Source organism: Harpia harpyja, chromosome 1, assembly GCF_026419915.1.
Source record: "Harpia harpyja isolate bHarHar1 chromosome 1, bHarHar1 primary haplotype, whole genome shotgun sequence".
Taxonomy (NCBI): Eukaryota; Metazoa; Chordata; class Aves; order Accipitriformes; family Accipitridae; genus Harpia; species Harpia harpyja.
Window position 1 is genome coordinate 30,069,949 of NC_068940.1, and position 13,495 is coordinate 30,083,443.

A 13,495-nucleotide genomic window follows, 5' to 3' on the forward strand; every position below is an offset into this window, starting at 1 on the left:
TCCGACTCCTCCCCCCCCGCCCCCGCCCGGGCCTACGGGCCCCCAGCCTCGCCCCATCCGCGTCCCGCCCCGGCCGGGGTGGGGAAGGTGAGGAAAGGCCAAAAGCCGAGAGGTTTACAAATACTTTACTGATTACAAAAAGAAGCTTCCAAAGCTGATACAAAAGCGTAGAAGCAACGGTGTTTGCCTCTTTGTATGAGCAAAATACAATCACGGGCCCAGAAGCTCCCTGCTGCAAGACGTTCAGGGCAATCTTAAAAAAATATTGCATCCTCCTTTTCCCCAAATAACCCATCATTAAATACTAAAAATAAACAACATAAAAGGATTGTGCAAGGGACGCCGGGCTCACTGCCGATGCAGTGAATGCCCCGGCAGATGTTAAATCACGTTGGCGAGCTGAGCAGCGGCCTTTGCCATGGAGGGAGAGGGCTCCTCAGGCCGGGGCTGGCACAGGCGACGGCCAGCTTCAGGCTGCCCTTGGCTCGAGAAGTTCCTCTTAAGGCAAGCTGGGGGAAGATCCCTCCAGGGACCACCTTGTAAAGCACCATCTATGTCCGTCCGTACCCTGCGGCACACGCTGCCCACCTCACCGGCACAGCCTCACCCAAACTCACCCTCTGCAGAGAGGGTACCAAGAAAAATACGTAGGAAGGAAACCCAGGAGGGTGAGAAGACATGCTTCTGCAACACTTGACATTCAAAACCCAGGATCCTGCGTCGAGGACGAGCGGATGTGCTGCACGGCAGCATGCCCAGGTGGGAATCCACTGGGATTTCCCTGACATGTAGGGACAGGGGGACGTGGGCGCTGCACAGCACGCCTGGAGCAGAATGGCATTTCACTGAGGCCATCGCAGTTAAAGCATCTACTTCTGCAAAACAGCATGATAAGATCTCAGAAGAATTAAAAAAAAAAAAATAGTCTGGGTTTTTTTTTTCTTTGTAGCTGAAACAGCCCCGGCCCCATCCCTCCTTGCATGGTGCTGCTGGTGTGGGCAACCACCGTCCAGCCAGCACTTCCCGGAGCAGCTGCCTCATGGGCACTCAGGCACATGTGAAAGGCACAAGGTATGGCCCCGCATCACTTCTCCCTCTGTCCGGCAGCCCCAGAGGGCTGGCCTGAGCGTGGCTTCCTCCTGCCCCCACTTCCAGCCCAGCCCCACCAGGAAGGCTCTGGTTCCTGGGCCAGGCTGGCAGAGGAAGGCGTGCACAGGTAGGTCATGAGTGGGACAGGGAAGAGCAGGGTGCATGTGCTTGCTGCCGCTAACATAGCAGGCATAGTGCAGGGTATCCGCTGTCTTCACTGAGCTTCATGCGTTATGGCTGCTGCTGATACTGGCTCTCTGTTGCAGTAAAGAAATCCTCCAAGATGCTCTGCATGTACTCGAAGGTGGGACGATCCTCCGGTTTGGTCTTCCAGCATCTCATCATAATGTCATACAGCTCCTCGGGGCAGTTCTCTGTGCGAGGCATCCGGTACCCGCGCTCCAGCGCCCTGATTACCTCCACACTCGACATCCCTGGAGAAATAGGGCAGGACAGGTGAACGTTTCATGGTTTATCACCGATTTCTTTAAAAGACAGAAAATACCCAAACCCAAAACTACCCACCCTTTGGGTAATGTCACTAGGAAGAAGAAGGACAGGTAAGAGGGGTTGGGAAGGGGGAACTCCTACTCCTGGTCAGGAAAACGTGCGGACAATCGAGTTGCTGAATTAGCTGTAGCATGCAGTTTTGTACCCCAGTTGAGCAGATCAGATGAGAATTATAATCATTTTGTATAAATTTCAAAAAAATAAAGGATACACTCCTCCATCTGCTGAGTCTTTAAAGAGCTGTTCCTTCCAATAAAAATAAGTTCATGTGATGGCAGAACTGGTCCTTCCCCAGCAACCCTTTATGCCATCCCAGATCCTTCATGGTCAGTTTGTGGCAATGTTTACTTTTCTTGTACAGAATAATTTCCCATTGAAAAGAGGTACCAAAGTAACAATTAGTATAAAATACAGGGCAGTTCCCAATGATAGTGATTTACAGATTGCTCGAGCCTTCCCAAAAACACCTGGCCCAGCTATCAGCCCTGAACTGATGTGCTACTTCCAAACACGCTTAATCTGCAGGAAGCAGAAAACCACGGGTTAGTGCTGTGACGCAAAACCAGGTTCCTAACCTGTGGTGTACGATACTCACTCTCCCAGGGCCATGCAATACAGCCTGGGGCAAGTCAGTTATCCTCTCACATTAAAAACATGATCTACTTTAGAAACAGAGAGACCAGATCTTTTAGAGATCCTGACTACTGTTGGTTTCCCATGGAGCTGGAGGAGCTCGGGATGTCCTTGCAGGATCAGCCCCAAGGCAGTATATAGAATAGCTGCCCTTTGCTCCAAAGCAGCGGGCACCCTAAAGTTGTCACTACCTGGACCCATTTTTATGGGCTCCCCAGAGGAGGTGTCCCAGCTCTGCTTTGTGGAAACTGAGAAGGGGGGCCCGTGTCACATCGGCATGGATTTCAGGTCAGTGAAAACACCTGGTGTCCACTGAGGACTCCCAGGGAGAAAATCCTCCTAATTATCTACCCTAGGTGAGTTCTTGTCCAAACACTAGATGCAGCTAAATGAGTAGTGCAGACTGCTCGGAGACTGTCTCGTGCTCTGGGCTCCTCTCCATGGCTTACAGACAGAATTGCCATCCTGAGACCTTGTGCTACCATCTACGAACTCTGCTCCCAGTATGAGATTCAGATTTCTCACCATTCCCTCTGTTTTCAGAGATCTAACTTCACAGAGAAACAGATCCCATGGATGGGGCCCAGAAGGTGGAGCATGTCTTTTGGAACCAGATCAGAGGAAGCATTTTACCTTCTTACCTGGGTATGGGATGCGCCCGTAGGTAATGATCTCAGTCAGGAGGATCCCAAAGGACCAGACGTCTGATTTTATAGTGAAAGATCCATAGTTGATGGCTTCTGGTGCAGTCCATTTAATGGGAAACTTGGCACCTGGACAAAGAGATCCAATGGGAAACATGGGCTGTAACCCAAATGCTGAGAAACTAGTGGTGAAATATGGGGAACAAGAAACAAACAAACAGAAGAGGAAGATGTGAAGCGATGCAAATGGGAGGAGCTTCCCTCATCTGCCTGTTTACACATCACGTCCCCCCCAGGGGTCCTTGCCACCAAGGTTACATGTTGGTAAGTGGCTCTAAGGGAATCCCACAACCCTTCACCATCTCAGAAAGCGGCCAGCCACCCCCAGCAGCTCCTGCACCTTCCCGGGCCATGTACTCGTTGTCTTCAATGACTCTGGCCAGTCCAAAGTCTGCAATCTTGCACACCAGTAGTGCAGACACCAGAATATTGGCAGCTCTCAGGTCTCTGTGGATGTAGTTCCTCTTCTCAATAAAAGCCATTCCTTCTGCAATCTGTAAAAGGGGAAAGAGAAAAATGCAAAGAGGCTGTTTGAAATAACACAACCTCCCCAATGCGACTGTTACTAGGAACAGAGGTTATCTGCTTCTGGCAAGTGCTTGGAAAGGGGGTGAAAGGAGGCTGAGTCACAGCAGATGTGACTGACTCTCCTGCGTGGGAACTACTCTCTGTGCAGGGAATCCCTTGCAGAAGAGGTCAGGGTTTGAGTGACCAGCCCAACACAACTCATTTAAAGCCCTGTGTGAGAAAAGCAGTGAGAACTGGCACCCGAGGAGCTGATGTGCCCACGAGCAAGTGTCTCTGGATGTCCACAGGGCAAGGTGTAACTGCTTCATCTGTAGCCATGCAGATGTGAAGAGGAGTAAATCATTCTCTGTTCAGAGAAGACGTGAGACCAGTCTCCAAATACATCAACAACGGCTTGAGAGGAGCAGGGAGTAAACTATCCTCTCTCTCTACTAAGGGAACAACAAATGGACTTTAACGGCTGCAGTGAGGGTCAACCAGCATTGCAGATCTTCCTTGGTGAGGACATAAAAGCACAGTGGTGGGTCTCCTGAGGAGGGTGGGGAGATGCCTGGGGTCTTCAAGAATAGTCTGTGAAGAGTCAGTCCTGCCTGGGGGCAGGATGGCTGTGACAATCCCTGAAGATCCCCCCCCCATCCCGGCTCCATCTTCTGAAGTCTCTGCACTGAGTGAATCTAACAGTGCAGAAGTGACCTGGTGTGTGCATGACCAACCCCCAGATTTGTGCCAAATTATCCCACACCTGAATGCCACCAGCACCCGGGAGGGGAAGGGGCCAGAGCAGCCAGAGGGGATGCTCCCCAATATCCCCATCACACCCACACAAGCCGGGCTGGGGTAGGGTGCAGTTTCTCACAGAGCTCTCCATGCAAAATAGAGAAGTAAACAAGCATTGCAATAGCGGAAGGATTATTTCCATGACCACAGACACAGTTTTGCCCGCAGTGACTCAGCCCCAGCACAAACCTGGGCGCCTGGCTCACTAGCTGCCTGCCTGCCTGCACGCCCGCTGCCTGCACATGAAAGCGCTTCAGCCTTTGCTTCTGAGCGCTGCAGAAAGCAGCCCCTTTGAGCTACGGAGCTGAGCCAGGCACTTTGCAAAAGCCAGCTTGCTGGGAACAGATGGCATGCACGAGTGCACAGCTGATCAGCAGACCCTGGCACAGCTGGCTCGAGTAGCCAGTGACCTGGTCTAAGCCCCTGGGGTCTGGGCTCCCGTTCTGGCTTTTCCTGTTGCTCAGGTACCTCTATGAATTATTTCACAGAGGTACCAAGCTTGGCTCAAAGGGTCCCTGGATTCAGCCAGCATCTGGGGACACTGCAGAAGCAGCAGGGACAAGACAGTGGTTGCACAAATGATTGCACACGAAGCTAGATGTGTAACAGCACGCTCAGCTGTACTCAAAATCAGCTCCTGAAAATATGCCCAGAACAATTTTCACCGAGTCCTCCTGCATCTCCAGCTGCCTTCCCCCAGCCCCTGACAGCCCTGTGACAGGTAGATGATTTTAATGAACCACAAACCTCCCGTAGGCATTGCTGTGGGGTAACATAACACGCTACGCTCCCTTCCAGAAACCGTGCCCAGCTCAACCTCCCAGGCGCTGTGAATGCAACAAAATTGTGCTGTAGATTTCCTATGAAACCCACGAAGCTTAACACTACCACAGCTGCAGGTGGGTCCTGGCCAGGGGCATGGCCCAAGTGGTGTAAGACGCTGCCCTGGAGCACTGCGGCTGGTGCCGGGGTGGAACAGGGTGGGTGTGCGGCCATGCGGGGTTTTGCAAAGTTTGCAGACAAGACTCTGTCACAGAGCGTGTTGTTTGCAGGTAACTATCGCATCAGCAGCAATGGAGAGAAATCGATAGTTTTGCTATGGCTGCTCCCTGGGGAGCCCTGGGCTCAGAAAGGCCACGCCGACCAGCACCAGCGCATCCTGGAGAAGGGACCGTGCAAACGTGAGCAGTGAAAACAAACTCCGACCCTCACCCCTGTGACTTCCACAAAGCACAGGGGCACCGTGGGCTGCAGCCCACGGGGCAGAAACCATGGTGGCCTTAGAAGATGCAGGTTTCCCAGCTCCTCTGAAGGACCAGCCGGCCAAAATCCCCCGGGGCTCTGTGCAGCTCCAGCAGAGCGCTGCCTGGGCGCAGACTAGCCAGCTGCGTGCTGCAATTAATGGGCTAAAGGGGAAGAAGCCACCACTTCTCCTTTTGCAGACACCTGCTCCTGCGCAGGCAACTGGACAGGGATGGTGAGCAGGCAGCTGGCTGCCCGCAAGGTGCAAGGCAGTGCCACAAGGAAACCTCGCCGGCTCCTTCCCTGCATCCCCCCCACCACCAGTGTTTGCCTGTTCAAACCAGGCTTCTGGATGGCACTGCCTCTGGATGGCACTGCCCAAGTTCTTGGGCTCCTTGATCCCCTCACTCACCCTTCTCAGGAGCAAGGGGGAGTGGGGAGCTGGGGAAGGTCTGCTCCCTCCTCACCTGGGCAGAGAAGTCGATCAGCTTCGGGAGCGGCTGCTTATTCCCCTCGTCGCTCTTCAGGAAATCCAGCAAGCTCCCTGCGGACAGGGAAAGGTGCCGGGGCTGACGGCTCAGCTGGAGCCTGTGCCCACCCTCGGGTTGGCACGGGTCCTGTGAGCGGCACAGGGTCCCAGGGAGCTGAGCACAACGTGGGGACTTAGCCGGGAAACACACCTGACCCCCCCACCCCGCTCCCATGGATCGGGCAGAGGGGCAAGCCCTGCTGCGGGCTCCCTTCTGCCTTGCGGAGTGCTCCTCCTCATCTGTCCCCTGTCCCTCCCTCTCGCAGGGCTGTCACCGCATCCCCCTGCCCCAGCACGCTCGGACACACAGCAGCAGGAGCTGGTGGAGAGCCCACAGCCGAGCCTGGGGATGCAGGAGGGGTTGATCCTGCACCATCCCCGGGGCACCCGGGTACCACCGCTTGGCCGGGCCCACGGCGGCCGTGCAGGGACGCGGGCAGCACCTTTCTCCATGAACTCGGTGATGATGTAGATGGGCTCCTCCTTGGTGACGACCGCGTGCAGCTTCACCAGCTTGTTGTGCTGCAACGTCTTCATCAGGTTCGCCTCCTCCAGGAAGGCGTCCACAGACATGCTGCCCGGCTTCATTGTCTTCACCGCCACCTTGATGTGCTTGTTGTAGGTAGCTGGGGGGCGGCACGACAGACCATTCCCAGGCTGCCCAGTGCCCAGGTACTGGGAGCACTGGATTTTGGAGCCAATGCACCCAGTCCTGCAGACGGAGCTGCTGCGCGAGGGCTGGAGACCACGCGCAGCCCAGGGCTGTCCCTATGCATCCAGCCCCGAGCAGTCCCTGCATTCAGTCCAGGGCCACCTCCATTTCCCCGTGCTCCTCTCCCACAGATCGCTCCCTCCCTGCCATCCCTCCACCTCCTCTCCCATCTGTCACTCGTCCTCCTTCACCGTCACCTTCATCTTCCTCCCAGCTGCCTCCCCCTTGCTCTCACCCATCCACACTTCTCCGAACTGTCCGGCTCCCAGCTTCCTCTCCAGCCTCAGCGACTCCCGAGGGATCTCCCAGGCATCCTTCTCCCAGGGCTTCTGCGGTTTGGGCACGCAGCAGGGGTGGGTGAGCTTCTGGCACAGCCCGTCACTTTGCCCTGCCAGAGAGCACCAAGAGCCATCAGCCGGCCTGTCTCACCGGCTGCTTTGTGCTTCGAAGGAGAGCCTACGGCAGCCTCCGTGGCTGCAGAGCACATCCTGGCACCGTGCACCCCATTGCAAAGAGTGGGGACACGCTGAACACCAGCCATTGCAGCCCATGCGCCTGCTGGGCATTACTGCACCGCGTCGGTGCAGCCAGGGCACCGGCCCACCCAGGGAGGGGGAGTCCCGGGCACTGCGGGCATTCGGGGACACTGGCACCCACAGCTGTGATGGCCATCACGCCAGCCATCGCACCAGGGGAAGGTCTGGTAGTTGCTGCACGTCACAGCCGGAGCTACAGCCAGAGCTCAGTGGTGACGGGCAGGAGCCCCTCGGGCTCTGCACACCCCTGGCTGCCCGGTGGCTGCTCAGCTCGGGGGCAAAGCCCCGTCTGGGATGGAGAGGCCGGACACCCCAGGGCTCACCCTTGTAGTACTGGACCAGCTCCTGCAGCGTACTGAAGTTGCTGCGCGGGGAGATGTAGAAGCCGCCGTTATCCAGCGTCCGGATCTTGTAATGCTTCACCGTGCCACCCTGCAGGTCATCCCCGTCCCGCACCGACAGCGAGTAGCAGCCTGTTTGGGGAGGGGTGAGCTGCCAGCCCCTGCATGGAGGGCACGTCCCCGCTGCACCCATCCATCCCGTGTTCGCGGCACACGCGGTGCCATTGCCCGGCAGAGCCACCACTGCAGCCCCCGTCCCCGCCGTGCTGCCACCACCCCCTCGGCCCCAGGCACAAGGCCGGCTACGCCTGCACCCCAAACACCGAAAGTAGCCTCAAAGGGGCACGTCCCCCCGCCATCCCCACTGCAGTGCTCAGACATATGGCAGTACCACGGGCTCTTGCGGGGACACTCGCAGCAGGAGAGTGGGACCCCCAGTCCCTGCTCCGCAGCAAAACAGAGCCCCCTGGGCTGGGGAGGCATCTCCCGAGCTCCTCTGCCAGGCAAGTGTGGGTGAGGGAGACCCCTCCGGGGCAGCTGCTTCCCGACCACCGCGCTGCGGTCACCCCTCCGGACCTTTCATCGTCTCGCTGTCCCGTATCATGAAGGACCCGATCACGTTGCCGGGGCCAAGGAGCTGCCGCTCTGCATCCTTCCGGCTGATGCCCTTGAAAAACCACCTGCAGCAGAAACAAAGGAACCAACGAACGCTGCCAGGGCTGGGAGAGCTAAGGCTGGCGTGGGGCAGGGCTGGGGGCAGGAGCGGGGGCAGCTGCAGTGGGGGAGCAGGGCACCATGCGGGGCTGGGATGTGCCACCAAGGGATGGACTCACTCCTCTGTCTCCAGCGAGTCGGCTGGGGCAACGTAGTTGCTGGGGATGAAGCCTTCGCACCCCGTTGCCAGTGACCGCGCTTGCCACCACTCCCCTGACCTGCGACAGAAATGGCGTTGGGTTGGGCCGCGGCACCCGGCACTGGGCACCGCCAGCTCCTCCAGGGGCAAATTCCAGAAAAAAAACCCCAGCAGGGCCACGCAAGCCTTCAGGAGACCCAGGGGCGGGGGGACACCGGCAGCACTTACTCCTCCAGCACCTTCAGCCGCTCCCCTTTCTTGAAGCTCAGGTCCCCACTGTGCATCGCCTCGTAGTCGTAGAGCGCCAGCACCATGCTGTCCCCCAAGCCTGCAGTGAGGGAGCTCCCTGGGCACCCCTCTCTGTGCTGGGACAGGGTGTCCGGCCACCCCTGCCACGTGCAGCCAGGACACGGGGCAGGACCCCCGCAGCACCCAGCGCCTCCATCTTCATCATGCCACGGCCACATCTGGTCTTCGAGGAAGCCCAGAGCTCCCGTCCCGCCGGGACCGGCAGCATTCGACCCAGGCTGGAGAGGACCCAGCCACGCTCCCCCCACACACTCCCACCTCATGCAGCCACCTGCAGCCCCCCCCCCGGTACCTACCATCCTCAGGCGGCGACATGGCCACGCTGGGGACATTATTGTTCTGGAAAGTGGGACAAAAGCACAGAGTGAAGTCACAGGTGGCAGAGACTCGTACCCTGTGGGGGTCTCAGCCCCACCGCAGCCCTGGCCCTCAGCAGCAGTGGCAGGAGGGCACCCAAGGGGCAGCACCGGCACCTCCCAACACATCAACCCACCCAGCACCGGCACCTCTGCCCCCTGGCAACACCTTCATTTTTTTCTCCCTTTTTCCATAATTCCTTGATTCCCATCAGGTTTGCGCTGTGCTTTGTCCCAGCATGGACCGGGGTCCCATCCCGTGGCCAAGCCCCCTGCCCGGGGGCACGGGCACTCCCAGCTCCCGCAGCCGGCCCCGCTCATGGCGCTGGCAGCTGCGGCAAGGAGAAGGGCTGAGCCCTCCGCAGTGGCTCAGCCCTGTGCCCCTGCCTCACTCGGCAGCTTCCACTCACCCTCCTGTTGGTGGCCGTGGGGTCCTTCACGTAGTGGCCCTGCTGGAAGCTGGGGCCGGGGTCGGTGTCGGTTTTTATCGCCTTCTCTTGGATGCCAGCTTCCTTTGACTTCACGCAACCCATCCTGCAGCCAAGGGAGGGCAAGTGAAGCCATTGTGGCAGAGGTAAAAGCCCTGCTCCAGACCCGCTCCCAGCAGCTCCCGCCTGGTACAGCATGGCGTTGGCACATGGCACAGAGCCAATGCCCACCCAGCTGCACTGCCACGGGCAGAGAGGGCTCCGCTCACCCAGCAGAGCCGAGGTGGGTGGCAGCCACGGGGTGCCGGGGTGCCCAGAAAGGTGCACGGTGGCATGCCAGAGAGGAAAAGGGATCTCCCGGTGCGGAGAAAGGAGAAGTCAGAGGAGGTGAATTTTGGGCAGGTGACAGCAGCTGCCATGGAGCAGCTTCACCGCCCTTCCCCAAAATGGCCTTTCCCGGAGTGGGGTGCAGGCACTGAGCATTGTGGCGGGAGAGACCCACTCGGGGTCTTCTGCAAAGCGGGACCCTCATCACAGAGGGGCTCCCTCCTGCCCAGCACTGCTGGTGCTTTTGGCCCCCCCATCCCTCAGTGCAGCCGTGGCCCCCGTGCTGCCATGGGTCACCGCTTTCCCCTGCACTCCCCAGCTGCTCTCTGCCAGGGTGGAGCTGCCTTGAAGAGCCAGCAGCCCAGGGCAAATGCAAATGCTCAACTTTCTCCAGCTCCCCAAGAAACATCAGCAGGAAAACATGCCGCAAGAAGCGGTGAGCACGGGGGAAACCCCCCGCAAAGGCACTTCCCTTGTCCGGGGGAGACCTCGGCACAGAGAAAGGAGAAGGTGCTGGCGGTGACAGCAAAGGAGGAAGCTCAGGGCTGAGCGAGGCCCCACGATGTGCACAGCACCGCCGGCCTCGCTGGGGAAGCAGCCGGGCACCGGCAGCACCACCTTGCTCCCACGGCCTTTGAGGGACATTGCTGTCACCTCCCAGCCACCCCACGGTCACTCCTCAACCTTCCCAGCGTGCCAAAGCCTGGGCCGGCCCCACTCCCCAGGGCAGAGCAGGAGCAGCAGTGGCAGCCCCAGACAGCACGTCCCCCTTGTCAGGGATGGCTCAGGCTCAGGACCGGCCGCTGGCAAAGCCCAGTGCCGGATCCATCCTGGCAAACCCACAGAGCGCTTGGCGGCCACAGTCCGTGCTGGCACCGCAGCAGGTATTTGCTCTGCCCGTCCTGCACCAGCTCGGAGCATTCGGCCCTACAAGGCACAAACACCTCTGGGGGGTCCGAGCATCCCACGGCATCCCGGTGCATCGCCACACGCAGCGACCGGGTGACCGTGGCTCTCCTGCCAGCTCTTGCAACACAACACTGAGGCCTGCTGGCACAGGGAACACCGGCGGGAGCAGCCGTTCCCGGTGCATCCCAGCCCGGAGAGCCATGTCCCGCAACCCGGGTGGCTGTCCCCAGCCATGGGGACCAGGCAGGATGGGGGGAGCCCATCGAGCGGCCCCGCGCCCTCACTGGTGGGGCAGGCGGTGGCGGATCCCCGACAGCCCCTGTAAGGCCACCGGCAGGGATCACCTCCCCGGTATTGCACCGTGCCCCCCCCCCCGGGACACGCCGGCATCACCTCGCCGCCACCCCCGGGCATCACCTCCCCCCCGGGCACCCAGGGACCGCCGCACCGAGCGGGGCCGGGCCGGGACCGGCACGCAGACGGACCGAGGCAGTGGCGGGTGGTCCGGGGGAGGGAGGGAAGGACCGACCGACCGACCGGACTGCCCGGGACCGGCACCAGGGCTGCCCGGGACCGGCACCGGCACCGGCACCGGCACCGGGACTCCCCCCGCCCCGCCCGGCCCCGCCGCCCTCGGGGCTCCGCGCACGGCTCGGCTCGGCTCGGCTCCGCTCTGCTCTCACCTCCGCCACCGTCCCGGGACACGTCCCGGTCCCGGTCCCGGTCCCGGAGCCGGGACTGCTGCCGCCGCTCTGCTCTGCCCGGCTGCGCGCCCGCCGCCCCGCCCCGGTAAGACCACACCCCTCCCCGGTAAGGCCACGCCCCCCGGTGCCGTCCCGGGGCCGCAGGACCCCCCCGACTCCACCGGTGCTGCCTGACGGGGCGGGCCCGGTCGATACCTCCCTGTACCGGCCCGGGGGGCCCAAACCGGGATGGGAGCGGGGACCCCCATCACACACCGAACGGGAAACCCCCCCCCCAACCCCGGTCCAAACGGGACCCCCGGGGACCAAAGGCAGCAGAACCAGCTTGCAAGGGTGCCCGTGCTGCCCGCAGGGACATTCCGGTCCCGTGGGGACCCCACTGCCGTCGGGGTCACCTTTACGTCCTGCCGATGGGTGCCAGAGCCCTTCTCTCCACCCGCGGGCCCCGGGGGCCCGGGGGGATTTGGGGCCCGGCACCCCCAAGCACCCCCGGGCTGTTTCCTCGCCTGGCACAGGGCCGTGGGCGGCAGTGGGGGGCACGGGGCGAGCACAGGCTGGCCACGGTGTGAGCCTGGTCCTGGGTTCCCAGGGAGGAGAAAAGAGGAAACCCCCGAGTGTTGCCTCGTGATGGGGTGCAGGGCATGGGGTGGTACAGGACATGGGGCTCGCGCTGTGCACCCCAGCTTGGAGGGGCCGGGGAGGCCATGGGCTTTGCTGTGTCTCTCCTGACCCTGGTGTTCTCGTGCCAAAGGTCCTCCTGGGCTTCCCCCCCGGTGCTCCAGCCATTGCTCTGGTTCACCCAGAGCATCCCTGAATTTGGGACAGGGACGGCAGTAGCAAAGGGACCCGCGGCTCCATCGTGACACCGACCACTGACCGTCGTGGGCAGGCAGGGCCGGGCCCAGCCCCTGCTCCGGCTCAGGAGCAGCAGAGGAAGCAGCCAGGGTGGCGAGCACCTCGCCTGCATAGGGATTTGCATATGTAAATTTTTTTAAGAAAAAAAATAAATTGCCGCAGGTACCCCCAGCATCTGCCTGCCCATGCACTGGCCTGGGGCTGCAGCACTGTCCCGCAGCCCCCACCGAGGGACGGTGGACCGGGGCCATCAGCCAAGGGACATCGGCCATGGGACATTGGCCGGTGGCCAGTGGCCGGGGGCCATCGGCCGGCGGGGAGCACGGCCCCGTCCCTTGTCTGTTGGCAGCAGGAGGGCTGCAGGGCAGTGCTGCAGGAAGCCAGGTCCCAGGGCAGGAACTTCCTTTTGTGAAACACCCGCCGCCCCGCAACCAGCCGGGTGTTGCAGGGACGTCGCTCACAGAACGAGGGACGGCTGCCCGCAGCGTGGCCTGCGTCTCAGCTTCACTCACCCCCCAGCCCTGCCCTCAAACCGGGGTGCTCGGCAGCAGGATGAGGGACGGCTGCCCGCAGCGTGGCCTGCGTCTCAGCTTCACTCACCCCCCAGCCCTGCCCTCAAACCGGGGTGCTCGGCAGCAGGATGAGGGACGGCTGCCCGCAGCGTGGCCTGCGTCTCAGCTTCACTCACCCCCCAGCCCTGCCCTCAAACCGGGGTGCTCGGCAGCAGGATGAGGGACGGCTGCCCGCAGCGTGGCCTGCGTCTCAGCTTCACTCACCCCCCAGCCCTGCCCTCAAACCGGGGTGCTCGGCAGCAGGATGGGGGACGCTGCACCAGCAGCCCTTGCTCAGAGCATCCCTAGGGCTGTGGGGGCTCTTGGGTGCTTTCCTGGCACGAATAGCCTTCCCCACCACTCCCCGCCGCTGTGTTGTAAGGCGAATGATTTACCAGAGTGCACCCAGGCCAGCAGTGCAGGCAGTGGCGGGTCAGCTGTGGCCACCAGCCCCCCCATCCCAGCACGCCCTTGTTGGCCTCCCAATTTGCTCTGAGCTTTCTGGGGTCCTGCACTGCCAGGAGCATCCCTCGGGCCAGCCCAGCACGGCTGGGAGCACCCCGACTCCGGGAGCGACCTGCATGTGGCACCAGGGTGGACAG

General features: G+C 60.9%; 1 protein-coding gene across 3 annotated transcripts; it reads right to left on the bottom strand.

Moving 5' to 3' along the window:
• Nucleotides 1-109: 109 nt before the first annotated feature.
• HCK (HCK proto-oncogene, Src family tyrosine kinase) lies at nucleotides 110-11,553 on the bottom strand. 3 transcript variants are annotated; one of them, XM_052783497.1, is made up of 13 exons: nucleotides 11,467-11,553; nucleotides 9,530-9,653; nucleotides 9,060-9,102; nucleotides 8,683-8,782; nucleotides 8,435-8,533; nucleotides 8,178-8,281; nucleotides 7,584-7,733; nucleotides 6,960-7,112; nucleotides 6,456-6,638; nucleotides 5,951-6,027; nucleotides 3,277-3,430; nucleotides 2,874-3,005; nucleotides 110-1,523 (listed from the first exon to the last, which is right to left on the bottom strand). In XM_052783497.1, exons 2-13 carry the CDS (start codon nucleotides 9,650-9,652, stop codon nucleotides 1,321-1,323), a joined length of 1,521 nt encoding a protein of 506 aa, XP_052639457.1. In that variant the 5' UTR covers nucleotide 9,653; nucleotides 11,467-11,553; the 3' UTR covers nucleotides 110-1,320. The 3 variants fall into 3 exon arrangements, with proteins under 3 accessions (XP_052639457.1, XP_052639467.1, XP_052639476.1); XM_052783507.1 differs by lacking the exon at nucleotides 11,467-11,553 and adding an exon at nucleotides 10,260-10,276; XM_052783516.1 differs by lacking the exon at nucleotides 11,467-11,553 and adding an exon at nucleotides 9,734-10,253.
• Between the last annotated feature and the right edge of the window lie 1,942 nt (nucleotides 11,554-13,495).